This window comes from Triturus cristatus, chromosome 7 (genome assembly GCF_964204655.1).
Source record: "Triturus cristatus chromosome 7, aTriCri1.1, whole genome shotgun sequence".
NCBI lineage: Eukaryota > Metazoa > Chordata > Amphibia > Caudata > Salamandridae > Triturus > Triturus cristatus.
The window spans coordinates 356,065,835-356,080,960 of NC_140590.1; the positions used below are offsets into that span (position 1 = coordinate 356,065,835).

General features: G+C 40.0%; 1 protein-coding gene across 3 annotated transcripts in view; it reads right to left on the reverse strand.

The window, feature by feature from the left end:
- LOC146809663 (sulfotransferase 2A1-like) overlaps positions 1 to 15,126 on the reverse strand; it is a 552,792-nt gene that overhangs the window by 118,013 nt on the left and 419,653 nt on the right. For all 3 annotated transcript variants that reach the window (XM_085616514.1, XM_085616513.1, XM_085616515.1), the window contains one exon: positions 2,342 to 2,436. In XM_085616514.1, coding sequence (XP_085472640.1) covers positions 2,342 to 2,436 — 95 coding nt within the window. The remainder of the gene's footprint in view (positions 1 to 2,341; positions 2,437 to 15,126) is intronic.

The following is a 15,126-nucleotide window of genomic DNA, read 5'->3' on the forward strand; positions in this document are numbered from 1 at the left end:
AAATACTCCATGGTTTATGGTTATAAACTTAACATTAATAAAACTGAATTTTTCCCCTTAAACATCTTTAGTACTCCTGATATGTTACCCATGACCAATATTATTTGGCAAAAAGATCAATTAAAATAACTTGGGATTTTATTTTCGGCCTCCATAAAAGCAACATTAACATTAAATAGTAACTTTATTCTGAATTATATCAAAGATAAAATGTCTAAATGGTCTTCACTTCACCTCTCTTGGTGGGGTAGAATGGACTCCATTAAAATGGCTATTGCTCCTAAAAAATGTTATACACTTGCTATGATTCCTATTCAATTTCCATTACAATTCTATAAAGATATTGATAGACTTCTCTCCAAATTTCCCTGGAACAATAAATCAACTCGTATTGGTTGTAAAAAATTAAAAATACCCAAATGCAATGCTGGATTTGGCTTGCCTGACTTTTTTCTCTATCACAAAGCATTTATAGTGAAACAAAGTTCCATATTGTTTACTCCTTCCTCTTTAAATAACAATCCTACTTGGCTTCATATAGAGCAATCTCTTGTGGATCCTTTTCCATTGACCACCTTGCTAATAATGTCTAACAGGTCAACATATTTGCAAAAATCGGTTATTATCAAATCCACTAAACTCATTTTTAATGACCTGGATTCAAATTTTCTATCCCCTATGGTCTATACTGAAGATTTGTCATTATGGCATAGTAATGTTATTAAACTGAATAGAAATGTTAATTTTTGGAATTCTTGGATTAAAGCTGGTATATTTTATCTTAAAGATATTTATTTCGACAATGTTTTTATTTCTTTTGAAGTTTTACAAACGAAGTTTAGTTTACCTCAATCTGATTTTATTAAATTTGAGTCTTTATTTAATTCAATTTTAGATTCCTTCCCTCATGGTATTCCGTTTAATGTTAAAGCAGATTTAGCAATATATATTCGAACTATCTCTACGTCATCACATACAGTTTCTATTTTATATAAAACATTATCTAATTCTATAGGAAACAATTTAAATATAATTTCAACATTTTGGAATGCTGAGCTTTCACTCTCTTTGTCCAACGATACTTGGAAGATTATTTGGCTTAATAGTATTTCAGGCTGGCTGCCTGTTTCGCTTTACCAAACCAATTCTTATATTTTATTCAATTATTTATGGACCCGTACGTTTATTTCGTGCTAAACTGAGGCAAGACGACATTTGTTGGCATTGTAAATTACTTCTTGGATCATTACAACATATGCTTTTTGATTGTCCATTAATTTTTAAATTTTGGTCTGATGTTTGGGATATTGTACAAAAAATATTTCATATCCATGATGTTATTTCTTACAAAATGTTAATATGTAAATCTGTTGGTCTTTTGCATAACTTAACTGAATTAGAAGGTAAACTGTTTAATTTCTTAATATCAGCTGCTTTAAAATCCATTACTTTTTGCTGGAAGGATATTTCGTCATTATCAGTTCATGCTTGGTGGTCATGGGTCATTTTTACAAGAAGAGGTGCTCAATTATCCCTGAATGGGATTAATCATAATCATAACTCTAATTTGTTTAGCTCTTTTTGGTTACCTATAGATGTATATTTATCTCTATAATTGTATATTTATATTTGATATATCGTTTTACAGTCATCAAACTTAAATTCTTATATGATGAACGTAGCTCTATTTTCTAATAGTTGACATTGTAATTATTCATGGCTCCCTCCCTTCCCTTCCTTTTTCGTTTATCTTCCCTCCTTTAATTGATTATTTATACATCTTTACCTATTGTAATTTATTATTGCTTTTGAAAATCTCTTATTTCATATAGGTATTTTCGCTTATGGACATTTTTTTCTGTATTGTCTGTATATGTTCATTATTATGAAAATTCAATAAAACATTTTAAACTCGAAGAACACACCAAATATCAGAAGCGGGATTGAAATGCTTCTCAACAACCGAATAAACATATTTCTTACCATTTTCTAGCACATATAATGATTATAATAGGCGTAAATAAATCACGTATCAATAAGTGAAGCACATAAGTAAATCACCTATACCCTGCATCAAAAAGGTACAAAATCCTTGAACTCTTTTGTCAATTACACTCTGCATGACATAACAAGCTACACCACATGACTACAATTGGAAATCTTGTTTACATCCGTAGATAAATGGAAAAACTACTGGGTATTTTGTAAATGCAAAAAAGTAGAGTGTTCAACGCATATAATTCTATATTTAAAGAATCAGTGTCCGTATGCCTGCTGCAAAACTTAACACATATTTTCCTAACGAACTGTTGAATTCTTTCAGTTCCCAGATGAACCTTACCTGCTTGAGATCATCGTATGTAAGTAAAAGGAAGTTGCTTTGGCCACGTAGTTCCATCCATCCATTGACATGATCAAACCAGGAACCAAATGGGACTAAACGAAAAAAGAAAAAACACGAGAAAATGTTCCTGCTGTTTATATGAAATATGACATAATATCGGCTGAAGAAAAACATTTGAGGGCGATTTCTTTATTTATTTTGTGCCATCTAATTTTCTATACTAATGGAGCGTGGGCCTACAGTTGTTGTCAGTGGAAATTATGCCTGCTCTGGGAAGGGCTCTTTTTCTTATTTAGACAGACACCATATGAGGGATGAGGTGTTCACATTTCATCTTATTTAAATGTTTCTAAGAGTTAACCTAGATGCAGAAGATCACCAGGTTCTAGAACATGATCACAAAGATGCTGCAAAAGTCAACATGTTTTGCCTTCTATTTGTTTTTTTGTGTGCAGATTTATAGTACGAACTTGGCCCAAGACCATTAGAGCACTTTATGTGAGCACCATATCACATTCCACCATGTCAGATTCAATTTGTGGTACGCCACAACTCCTCCGCCACTGTAAAGATCATTTGTCACAATTGCTACTCATATCTTTGGTAGCATAGAACGGTCATCATTAAGATGGTGCTGCGAAGGACGCATTGACCTTGATGTACTTCATTTTTATGTCTCGCCTGATCCAGCGCATGCGCCGACCTGGCCGAGACATTTTGTATGCGGGTTTTCCAAGTACTGCCTGTGGCCTAAAGCCTGCGTGCACGTGAGCATGCACGCGCGCAGCTGCCATGTGTACCTCCGCCGTGCTTGATCGCGTCCGCGATCACTTTCACGGGCCGCGCGGCCGTGTCATTTTCACGGCCGCGCGGCCAATGCTTGTTTACATTGTTTGCGGCACCATTCAGGTGCGATCACTTTTTCCTGCTTATTTTCTTTGCAATCACGAACGTTATTTTTTAACCATAAACTATACCTAAAGAGAAGGCTCAAGTTGCTTTAAACGTTTTATGCTTACAAAGCTTATACCATCTCCTACTAGGATTCTCAGGTTACATCGAAGTCACTTATCTGCCAGTAGTTTCCCTATTTGTCTAGGAAGAGAGAGTAAAGGGTTTTAGGAAACAGGAAAATTATATTGAACTTGGTTGATGAAATAAAATCTGAAACATGGATGGCAAAACGGATTACGATCAAAGTTTGCATTTGAAGTAATTTGCTCCTTGAGTAAGAGAATCACACTGAGATCTGTAAATCAGTGCGAGGATTTTTTCCTGCAGACGTGCTTGCCCTCTGGTTTGCTGCATTTCCTTAGATCGGAATTGATGAAATGTGGTTTTTCATCAATAGACATTATCTATATTACAGGTCGTTCGGATGACGAGGAGGGGCATAAGACCATCATAAGATACGGTCTTTGGCATCCGGACCCGCAAAGTATTGCACCTATTGTACTTACATGACCCGCCTCAAAAAGTTGGAGTTACCTGAAGCAAACTTTAACGCATTACACAGGAGGGAGTAAGTCTTCGGGGCGTGCTAATAGAATCAGTTTTAGAGTGACTACATTTCTCAGAAAAGACTTTAACATGTGTACACAATGAAACAGCATGTTTGTAAAGTGCAATTTCCATTAGAAGTGATTAAAAATAATTTTATTTTTTGCTCTTAAGGGGCCTCCTTGGTTCTTTTTTTTTTTTTTACAGTGTTCAATTTTAATGCCACTTTTTAGTTGCACTTATTCATTTTACCACCTATTGCTTAGGAAACTCTTTGGCAGTTGGGCGGTTTTCAGTGCAAATGCATAGATTGCATCAGTGATTAATTTGTAAAAGATTAAGTGCTGGTCCCAAGGTTTTGCTCAGACTGTGCCTGGGGTGCCGAATGTCAATCTTGTCTCCACCACCACCAGAATCCTGTACCGTCATCCCACTTTCAGAATTCCGAACGTCCCTCCAAACCTGGCTGTTCAAATAAGCCTCCGGGTCCTGCAAGCGCAAGGATACACTAATGAGTAATTAGCCGCGCTTTATAAATCCTGATTGATTGATGGAAGGCTGCACAAGCCTGACACTCCTGAGTGGAGAAGTGTGGCTCAATGATTAGAGCGGCAGACCCTGATGCAGAGGTCTAGCCCGGGACCAGGGTTCAATTCCCCGCCTAGGCGGGTCTTGGGCTCAAAAATTCCACGGACCTGATAATTCTCGCCTCGGTGCCATTCCAATCATGGAGTCCCACTCTGCAACTCTGGGCAATAGCTTGCTTAATCTCCACAACGGCCCCCACAACGCTAAGGATGCCTGGTCTCCACCTTGGGGGTGCCCAGGAGTGGACACCTCACAGGGAAAGCCAGGATGGGTTCCACAGCGGTATTCGTACAAGCGCCTTGAGACCCTTGCGGGTGAGTAGTGCGCTATACAAGTATCAATTTAAAATTACAATTCCGCTTCATGCCTCTCTCATCCACTACCAGACACTCCCTGGACTTCTATCTCACTCTTGTAGGTTCTCTTTCATCCCAGTTTTCTCTTTCACAGTTTTTCTGTCTTCCTCTTTTTTTGTTTTGTAGGTCGCACCTGGGCAGCGCATGCACTGCTCTGCAAGGCATGCTGTATTAAGGTATGGACTTGAAGCTCCGCCCATTCTCCGCCCATATTTTTCACTGGCTTGTGTCACTGTCCTTTGGAAACTGTGACTTTTCACTGGTCAATAGGCTTAGTAGTCCCTCCTTCGTGCCGCCTTGTCTCATTTTGTTACCTCCCCTGAGGAAACCCCGTTACATTTGTTGTTAATCGGTTACATGTGTTGTTACTCGGTAGGCTTTAATTACAGCCTCCAAGCACTATTTGCTTAAATGGTTTTCTGCAGCCTGCTGCTGCAGGCAGGACACTCTCTCTCCGTTGCTTATTTATTTATTAATTCATTGCATGGCACGCTCATACAGCGGAGGCCGTGCCTCTGGTTTTCTTAAACGTGAGACCTAATGCATTGCAAATGTTTTTTTTTTTTTTTTTTTCTAGAGATTAGCATTCTCCAATGTGCTAAAAGAATTTTTTGTGTAAAACCAAGATTGTTTTTTACTAACCCTGGGCGTAGTTCGCGAAGTAGCACTACACGAAGCTACGCAAAGTGCACTTCGCACTATGCGAGCTACGCGTAGCACTTCGCGAACTGCGTAGTACCCTGTTCGCACTGTGCAAGATGTCGTTTTCAATGATTGCACAGCACGGACAAGCAACTGGCACTGTGCAATCATTGAAAACGGCATCTTGCACAGTGCGAGCTGTAGTTTTCTGCCGCTCGAGTAGATTTTTACTCGAGCGGCAGCTTTCTCAACGCGGACTGGTAGTTTCTCATACGCGACCACTCGCAATGAGAAACCTGACCTCCTCGCGTTGAGAATCTCGCCGGGAGGTTTATTTTCCACGCTCGCGATCGCCAACTTGATTTTGCTGATCGCGAACAAGGAAAAAGTCTCGCCGGGATGTCATTTTGCTTGCTCGCGGTCGCCAACTTGACGTTGAGGACCGCGAGCAAGCAAAAAATGACCGCTGCACTACGCAACACTACGCTACGCGTGTTTGCACTGTGCTACGTGCAATTCGCGTAGTGCGAAGTAGCGCAAACTTCGCAAACTACGCGAGCATAGCGTAGTGCTTTGCCCAGGCTTAGTTTTTACCCTCACTTGTCCAATATAGTACGTTAAAGTCTCGATAGTGATAGTGAGCAGGCTTTCAGTACTCCTAATTTGTTGCCTCAACTCAATATGTCAAACGTCCTTTTGGACTTGTAGTGTGGTGTGACCAATAATGCTGCCCCCCTTCTAGAACCTCGCGAGTGAAATTTTAGACTGAGTTTTAGGTGATTGATATCAAAATGTATACCGTGTCGGTTGAAACGATAGGGCCTGTGTCATCAGTCCTTGAGCTATCCACAGGTTCGGGCAAAGTCGAGCAATGATCTGGTGTGTACTCTGATTGGGCGCCATGGACCGGCCTCCTGCTGTCTATTTTCGCTTGTTAACTTAAGTTCACGTCGTTAGGAAACTCATGGGGGGTAATAATCCTATGCAAATCTAATTGCGTCACGTGCAGTGAATGTCATGCCCTTATAATAATTCTCACTTAAAAGTCCAAGGGCCTTTGCTACAAAAATAAGAAATAAACATAATCACAGAAGAATGTAAATAGAACATTTTTGGTTTTACTTTTTACAGGTCATCAGTATTTTTCCACTTGTAAATTTGTAGCAAAGTTCGTAAATGGCTGCAAATGACAATATTTGTAAACAGACATGTTGAACTTGAAAATGACATTTAAAACAAGCATTTGCAAGGCAATAGGTCTCACAATTATGCGAGTTTGAGCTATTGGAATTCTAAACAACAATGCCTTTTTTGTTTTGTTTTGCTTTTTAAAAACATAAATAAAAGGCATTGTTATTTACAATGCCAATAGCTTAAACTCTCATAAATACGAGACCTATTGCATTGCAACAGGTCTCGCATTTACCAGAGTTTGAGCGATTGGCATTGCAAATGACAATGCCTTTTATTTATGTTTTTGAAACATAAATAAAACGCATTGTCATTTACAATGCTAATAGGTTAAACTTGCGTAAATGCGTGACCTATTGCATTGCAAATGCTTGTTAATTCTACTTCCTTTCCTTCTATTCCCCCACCTTTCCTTTACTTTAGTCTGTTTTCTTTATCTATTGTCCATTAAACCTCACAATCTATAATCTCTTTTCACTTTCATGTTCTCCTTTTTCCTATTCTAGGTTTCCTAGTGTGGGCACCGTCAACCTTTCTGCACCTGTGTGCCTCCATTCCTACTTTGAATGAAGTTGGTACTCAAAAAAAACAATCACATCTTATCATTGTTTCACAACGCCATTTATACACATGATTGGCCTAGGTGGAGATCATTTGCAGGCATGTGCAGTCTCATCAGTGTGTCTGGTCCTCTATTGTGGTCATGCATGGTTTTATTTTGCAATGTTCCTAAATCTGCCCCAACCTCATTTTGCCTCTATGGTGATTATGTTGCAGTACACTCAGTCTTGTTGCACCTTGTTAATGAACTTATAAATTGTAACTCATTGGTATACCAAGACTTTTTACATCTCAAGATAAAACTGACATGGCTTCCCCAATACATTCACTACATGGAAATTGCAAGATATCTTATAATCAAATTACCTGCTGTAAGGGAATTGTATGTTACGGAGAAAAAAGTATTAATTGAAATACTTATATTTTGGATACAAACATATTCTTAGTGCTATTGCCATACATAAACAGATAAAAAATATAACCCAAGTTAGAGAAAAACAAATATTTGGCCAGGCCATTAGATCAGCAGATAACTTTTGCAAAAGAGACGTTATAACGTATGTTGAAATGCCTGAAATCTACAACGTAAAAGTGAGTATTAGTGTTGATCTATTGTCTTGGGATTTAATTTAAATTGGCTTATATGCTCTTTAATATTTGTATTAGTCTATGCCAATCATTTTTTTTTTTTGGGGCTTATTTACAATTCCCTTGCGCTGCCGGTTTGCTGTCCCATACTTACAGGGGAAGGAAAAGCCACTCTGAGTGGCTTTTCCTGTCCTTGCAAATACGGCCCTTTTACACACCGCACTTGGCATGAAAGGGGCGTTCCATGGGTGTTACTGAGGGTGTTCTCACGTAACACCCATGGAACCGGTCACATTTCCAGATTTACGAGAAATCGCAAACCTGGAAATGCGTCTGAATGCTACGCCTTCCCAGGGCAGGCATAGGGAGGAGCAATGAGGAGAAATCTATTAATTTCTCCTTTTTTCCCCCTCTTTCTATGCGTGCTGCATTCCGCAGCACAAATAGAACGAGGAAAACACCTCTTATGATTGTTAATGAATTGAAAGGTTTCCCTTTCTGCTCATAAACAATCATTAAAAAGAAATGACGTTTTACAAGTTCTATGGGCCATATGTAGGAAGCCTAATACCGGTCGGTAACGGCCGATTTTCGGTAAATATCCCGTTACCGACCGGTATTTAGGCTTTTGGTATGTAGGGGGCATATTTCAGGATTCGGTAATTTACCGAATCGGTGAAATTACCGAATCGGTAATTTGACCGATTCGGTAAATACCGAATCCTGAAATGATATGTAGGGGGAGTGTGTCGTTGGTGTGGGGATTCGTTATTTACCACCAACTAAAAGTTGATGGTAAATGACGAATACCTGTAAAAAAGCATTTTTTTACCATTTGAAGTGTGCAATGTGGCAGACATACATGCCCTCAGGGCATGTATGTGCGCCACATGTGCACACATGGACGAATCAGGGGTGCAACAGGGTGTCAATGTGACACCCTGCCACCCATGATGATGCCTCCCCCATTACCGATTCGGTATTTACCGAATCGGTAATGGCAACTGGCTTCCCATTCATTCCTATGGGCCTCCAGGCCCATAGGAATGAATGGGAAGCCAGTTGCCATTACCGAATCGGTAAATACCGATTCTAAAATACCGACATATACCGAATCGGTAATTATTTACCTACATTACATTTACCGATTCATAAATACCGAATCGGTAAAATTCGGTATTTAAGAATCGGTAAATGTAATTTACCTACATATGGCCCATGTGCTAATGAAGCACACATAGAAGTTGAAAAAAGACATCTCAGACTGTTTATGTGCAGGAAGGGACACCTTCCTGCAAATAAACAATATTCCCCGTGACACAGGCATCCTTGCACCATGGTGCAAGGGTGCTTGCATCAGGGTATGGCAGCTAATTGTGCACCATCGCAAGGGAGTACAAAAGGATCCATCATATCCTTGTAGATAGGACACATCCCTGTGCTTTGAAAGTGCCACAGTGTGGTACAGCCAAAGGGCTTGCGGTGCTGCGCTTCGGCACTTTCATGCAAATTAGGCCCTTCATACTTAGGGCCTCATGTAGGAAGCCAAATACCGGTTGGTAACGGCCGATTTTCGGTAATTATACCGTTACCGACCGGTATTTTGGCTTTTGAGATGTAGGGGGAGAATTTCATGATTCGGTATTTACCGAATCGGTAAATTTACCGAATCGGTAATATTACCGAATCGGTAATTTTACCGATTCGGTAAATACCGAATCATGAAATGAGATGTAGGGGGAGTGTGTGGTGGGTGTGGGGATTCGTTATTTACCACCAACTAAAAGTTGGTGGTAAATGACGAATAGGTGAAAAAAAGCATTTTTGTGCACGTTTAAGGGTGCAATGTGGCAGACATACATGCCCTTAGGGCATGTATGTGCGCCACATGTGCACACATGGCCGAATCAGGGGTGCAACAGGGTGTCAATGTGACACCCTGCCACCCTTGCATGTGCTCCCCCATTACCGAATCGGTATTTACCGATTCGGTAATGAGGCATACCTTCCCATCAATGGAAAGGTATGCCTCATTACCGAATCGGTAAATACCGATTCGGTAATTACCGAATTTTTCCGATTCGGTAATATTTACCGACTCATTACCTACATTGCATTTACCACTTCATAAATACCGAATCGGTATGATTCGGTATTTATGAAGTGGTAAATGCCAGCCCACCTACATAAGGCCCCTAATGTCTAGATATTCTGTGAGTAGTTGGTGATGATGCTGTTTCACTTCAATAGTATATTTAAGAAGCTCCATTAGTCTAACCATGTGTCTCGCAGACTGCCAAAGAGACCAATTCATGTATTCCTTAGCTACATATTAGTGTACCTTCTATAAATTAGTGCTAGAGGCTGTTCCATTTGGACCTATTTTTGATTAATTTAATTCCAGAAGATCTCCATCATAAAGGTTGACATAGAACAATGTACAAAAGGCACAGTATGTGTTACATAAGAACATAACAATTAGTGGGTATCAAGCATTTAGGGCCATATGTAGGAAGCCCAATACCGGTCGGTAACGGCCGATTTTCGGTAAATATCCCGTTACCGACCGGTATTCAGGCTTTTGGTATGTAGGGGGCACATTTCAGGATTCAGGAATTTACCGAATCGGTAAAATTACCAAATCGGTAATTTTACCGATTCGGTAAATACCGAATCCTGAAATGATATGTAGGGGGAGTGTGTGGGTGTTGTGGGGATTCGTTATTTACCACCAACTAAAAGTTGGTGGTAAATGACGAATAGCAGGAAAAAAGCATTTTTTTGCACTTTGAAGTGTGCAATGTGGCAGACATACATGCCCTTAGGGCATGTATGTGTGCCACATGTGCACACATGCAGGAATCAGGGGTGCAACAGGGTGTCACTGTGACACCCTGCCACCCTTGATTGTGCTCCCCCCATTACCGAATCGGTATTTACCGATTCGGTAATGGTAACTGGCTTCCCATTGATTCAATGGGAAGCCAGTTAGCATTACCGAATCGGTAAATACCGATTCTAAATTACCGACCCATTCCGAATCGGTAAATATTACCGCTGGATTACCTACATATCATTTACCACTTCATAAATACCGAATCTGTAAAATTCGGTATTTATGAAGTGGTAAATGTTAGGCTACCTACATATGGCCGTTAGTGAGGGTGAAGAGGGTAACATATAATGATGGGTCCAAGACATTAAGGTCTTCCAAGTCACAGGCAGACCTATTGAACTATTTGTTGGTTAAAAGTGTCCAGGGTATCCTCCACGTTCACTTTAGCATATCCTTTATATGGGCAAGGATATGAGAATCAAATTAATGTGATGTGTTTTAGGATGTTTCGGTGTTATGTGGTAGGAACAGACAAAAAAGGCTGGTGGTTAGATTACTGGATCACCTAAATGGAAAAGTGTACATTAAGGAAGGAGTGGTAAGTGAATGGCCCAACGCTGTTGATGGACAAATGGATGAGGTATTGGTATTAGGAAAAAGGGACTTTTAACAAGGGACAGAGTGAGCCAGATATGAAAATAAAGTAATGTGGGTTTCAACATCTGCCATTGGCTGAGTGAATTTTCAGATTTCTTTGTCAATGACAATGCAGGGAGAGGCTGCAGGTAAGGCATCTGGGAAAGATTTGTGTTTATGAATTTGCCAGAGTGATGGTAGAGGGAAAATGGATTAAAGCTGTTGAGGGATTGTAGTCCGAAAGGAGCACAAATGAGGTAGGAGTGATTTAAAGACCAGCAATGACTTATTCAAGATGACTTTATTGAGCAAGACTGACTGTTGCTTTTTTTTCAGTGGGAGTGGAGCATGTGAAGAATGTTTGATCAACTGGAAGGGATCAGTGGTGGTAAGTCTGCACTCATGGTGGAGGCCCCACAGTCGCAGTGGCAGCCGCTAGCATGCAAAATTGGTCGGCAAGCGCGGGGAACAAAAAAAACCAAAAACTTGCCTGCTGCCTCGCCTTGGTCTTCAGCTCCCCATGCACAGGAGCTGCACACACAGGCTCCCAGAGTCCCCTGAGCCAATCCAGATGCTGTTCTCATACTGTTATTACTCAGCATGAGAAAAACGCCGGAGTCATGCAGATTGATCTGGTTTCATGCAGCAACAGGGGCTGGGAGACTGTGCTCTTGAGCCATGCTAATATCTCCAAGAAACAGCCTGGAATATCCAACTGCACATGGCTGTTTGGCCATCATAAGATGGGCAGCCAAACCATCATGCATACTTGGTGCCCTGTGCCTACCACTCTTCCTGATGCCAAGGGCCCCACACTCAAGACTCAGCTGCAGCTCCCTCCTACACGTAAAATAAAATTATAATAAAGCAGTTTTATTAATTGCATTATCATTGTTTAGTTTTACAAGTTTTCATGCTGGTTCCAGCAGTGGGGCGATGCTCCTGCACCATAACAGAGAGGCCGCCCCTGTACAGTCGCGAGGGAGTCTCAGCACTTGTGGAGGAATCTCCACAATAAGAAATTCTCATTGAGGGGATTCCATCCGAGTGTAGAGACTCCCCCATGACTTCGGGGCCTGAGACATGAGTATGGAGGCTCTTTCTTAATCAGGCCCCTAGTGTCATACTCAATTGATGTAGTTGTGCCTTTTCTGTGTCAAGAGATAAATGTGATGGTGGGGAGTTAGGTTTATTTAGGCAATGAGGGACCTGGACTGGAATTTCCACTACTCCTCCAAACTGTGTGCTTTAGAGAATAGATATCCCAGTAAAGGTATGGGGTGAAGTGTCACAGAGTGAGTAGGGGGGCAACGCCATAGCAGTTTCTAGCTTCTCATCAATTCCATGGTAGAAGCGGACAGCTGCCAGTGAGGTATTGAATCAAAGATCATTGAGTAGAAGGGATCACAAAAGTCATCAAACATTAACCATGTAAAGACAGAACATGTAAAGAAGCAAGGGTACTTGAAAAGCAAATACAACAATATGGGATAGGTATATATGTACCTTCTAGAAACAAATCTTGACAAAATTCTTCAGAACAAATAATCTTATTAGTAAAGTGTTGCATGGTGTATTTGAGAGTATGCATAAGAAGCAGCAGTAAATGGATCTTTTACTTAGCACGTTTCCCCTTGCATTCAAAATGTAATCTAGTAGTGGAGTTAAAAACAAGCCTGATCCTTTAACAAAACAAAAAAATCATGAATGTTGCCTGTTAGCATTTACCATGGTATTGGATTTTGCAGGATGGGGAGTCATATGTGGTTATGCAGGCTCACAAGTACTATCGGTGAGGCCAAAAATAGTGCAAAATGTAATCATTCGCTATCGTATATAAGGTCCAGCTAGGTCTTGCCAGAGTCATGCATGAGGGCAAACAAGAGCATGCAACACCACTACTGCAATCTATACTGAACATGCCAGGATATGTGGACACAAATGAGCTGAAGGTGAAAAGTGAATGAGACTACATTAGAGCCCCCTCAAAAAATGTTTTTACTTTCACCCCACAAATAAATCAAGAGTATGTACACCAATTTAGCCCATTTATTGTTGCACCATAAATACTGTGATCACATGACAGGTGAAGCTTGTGTGTGACATCCAAGAGTCGGTCCTTACCGGTATCAGGCAAATAGGATCCATCAAATTCTGTTACATGCAATATAAAGATGCTAGCAGATTAACAATATGAAAAAATATGCTGCCTATTGTAAAAAAATAAAACAGCACATTGGAGAGTAACAACAAGCCTTATTCACATTATAACTAATGTATTATCTTACCATTAACAATACATATATGTTTATAAAGATGGGGATTGAGAAAGAGACAGGACATGGTGTGTACCTCTTGGTGCAATGCATTGCACCTGTTCTAATAAAATAGACACTGGAACTACTCATCCAATCACCCTGGTAAAAATAAGCTGTTTTAGGCAGATAATGAGGATAACCACCTACCCACTAAGATCAATCTACATCTAACCTATTGGTCTCAAGGTCAACATGACAATCTGAATCTCCAGAACATGCTCAAATTAATTAACTATTTTCCAGAACTGAAGACTAGAACCTTAACAAATTTAATTAGTCTATGATTTAGATATCATCAGAGTTACAAAGGCGATGTCACATGAACAAAGTAGAACACTTTATCTGAAGGTTCAAAGATTTGAGATAGGATATCAGAGTTGGCTCAATGGGGTTTCACAGTCAGTTTAGTCATGAAACTACAATATCCTTATATTCTTAAGCCAAACTATTTAAGTAATGGTTTCATGCCTCCAATTTCTAAAAGGACGTGTCAAATGAAAGGCCTTGAATTAAATCACAACTTCAGACCTTTGCTATCTAGAAAAATCAAGGTACTTTAATTGATTATAGATCTGGTACCCCGTTCTCAATCAATCTCAATCCACTGGCCAGCCCTAATTCTACTCAGGACACCTAACATTTTGTTTAATTCTATAACAACCTGAGGTCAAGCATTTCAAATTTGTTCATGGAACATCACTGGTTTGGAGCATCTTCAGACCTCAGGAGGTAGATTTCTTGAGTTTTAAACTCTCTACCAAGTAACTTGCTTCCAAGAATCTTGCAAAAACTCAGTATTCAACCTGAGCTAATTTTACCACACATGAAAGCTTAGCAATAAAAAATACTTTAGGTCATTCGAGTGGAGGCCTTATTACATTAATCAGTTACACCTTAGACATGAAATCCACCAGGATCGAACTCAAATCAATCTACACCTTGGAGTTTTAATTGAAGATTCTTACTAGAACAATATGTTGCAACAATTGGACCTCATCCTTGAGCACCATGCGAAGAGTCTAATTGTACTGTCACGTAGAGTTATTAGGCCTTGTTAAGAAACGCCATCTTTACATGCTCACGTTCTTAAATTGTCTTGTCTCCCTAAACGTGATGACATTTGACACACATTCATTTGCGTGAACACATAGGTTAACCTTCCTTGAACTTAGTTTAGTTACAATACCACTTTGTAGGCACTCTATCAAAACACCTTTAACAGTCTGTACCCATCACATCTGTTCTTACTCTGCTGTTCTTGTGTTTTATACATTTGTGCATTAGCTACTTTGATACTTTTCTCTGGAGTAGCTCTCAGTCACCAACAATATGGGTCCACAATCTACATCATATGCCTCTCTCCACACTTAAAAATGTTGCTCACACATGCAATTAGAAGGGCTTGTTCCAGTACCCACTTGTTTCAACGGTACAACATGTAGATCTGGAATTCTTGTAATACAACTAGACCTTTACCCAAAGCTTCTATGTAGTCTCTCCTGAAGTTGGATCCTTCTCCTTACTACTTACATGATAGCTCAGCTGTACCCCGTGAAGCAAGCTCTG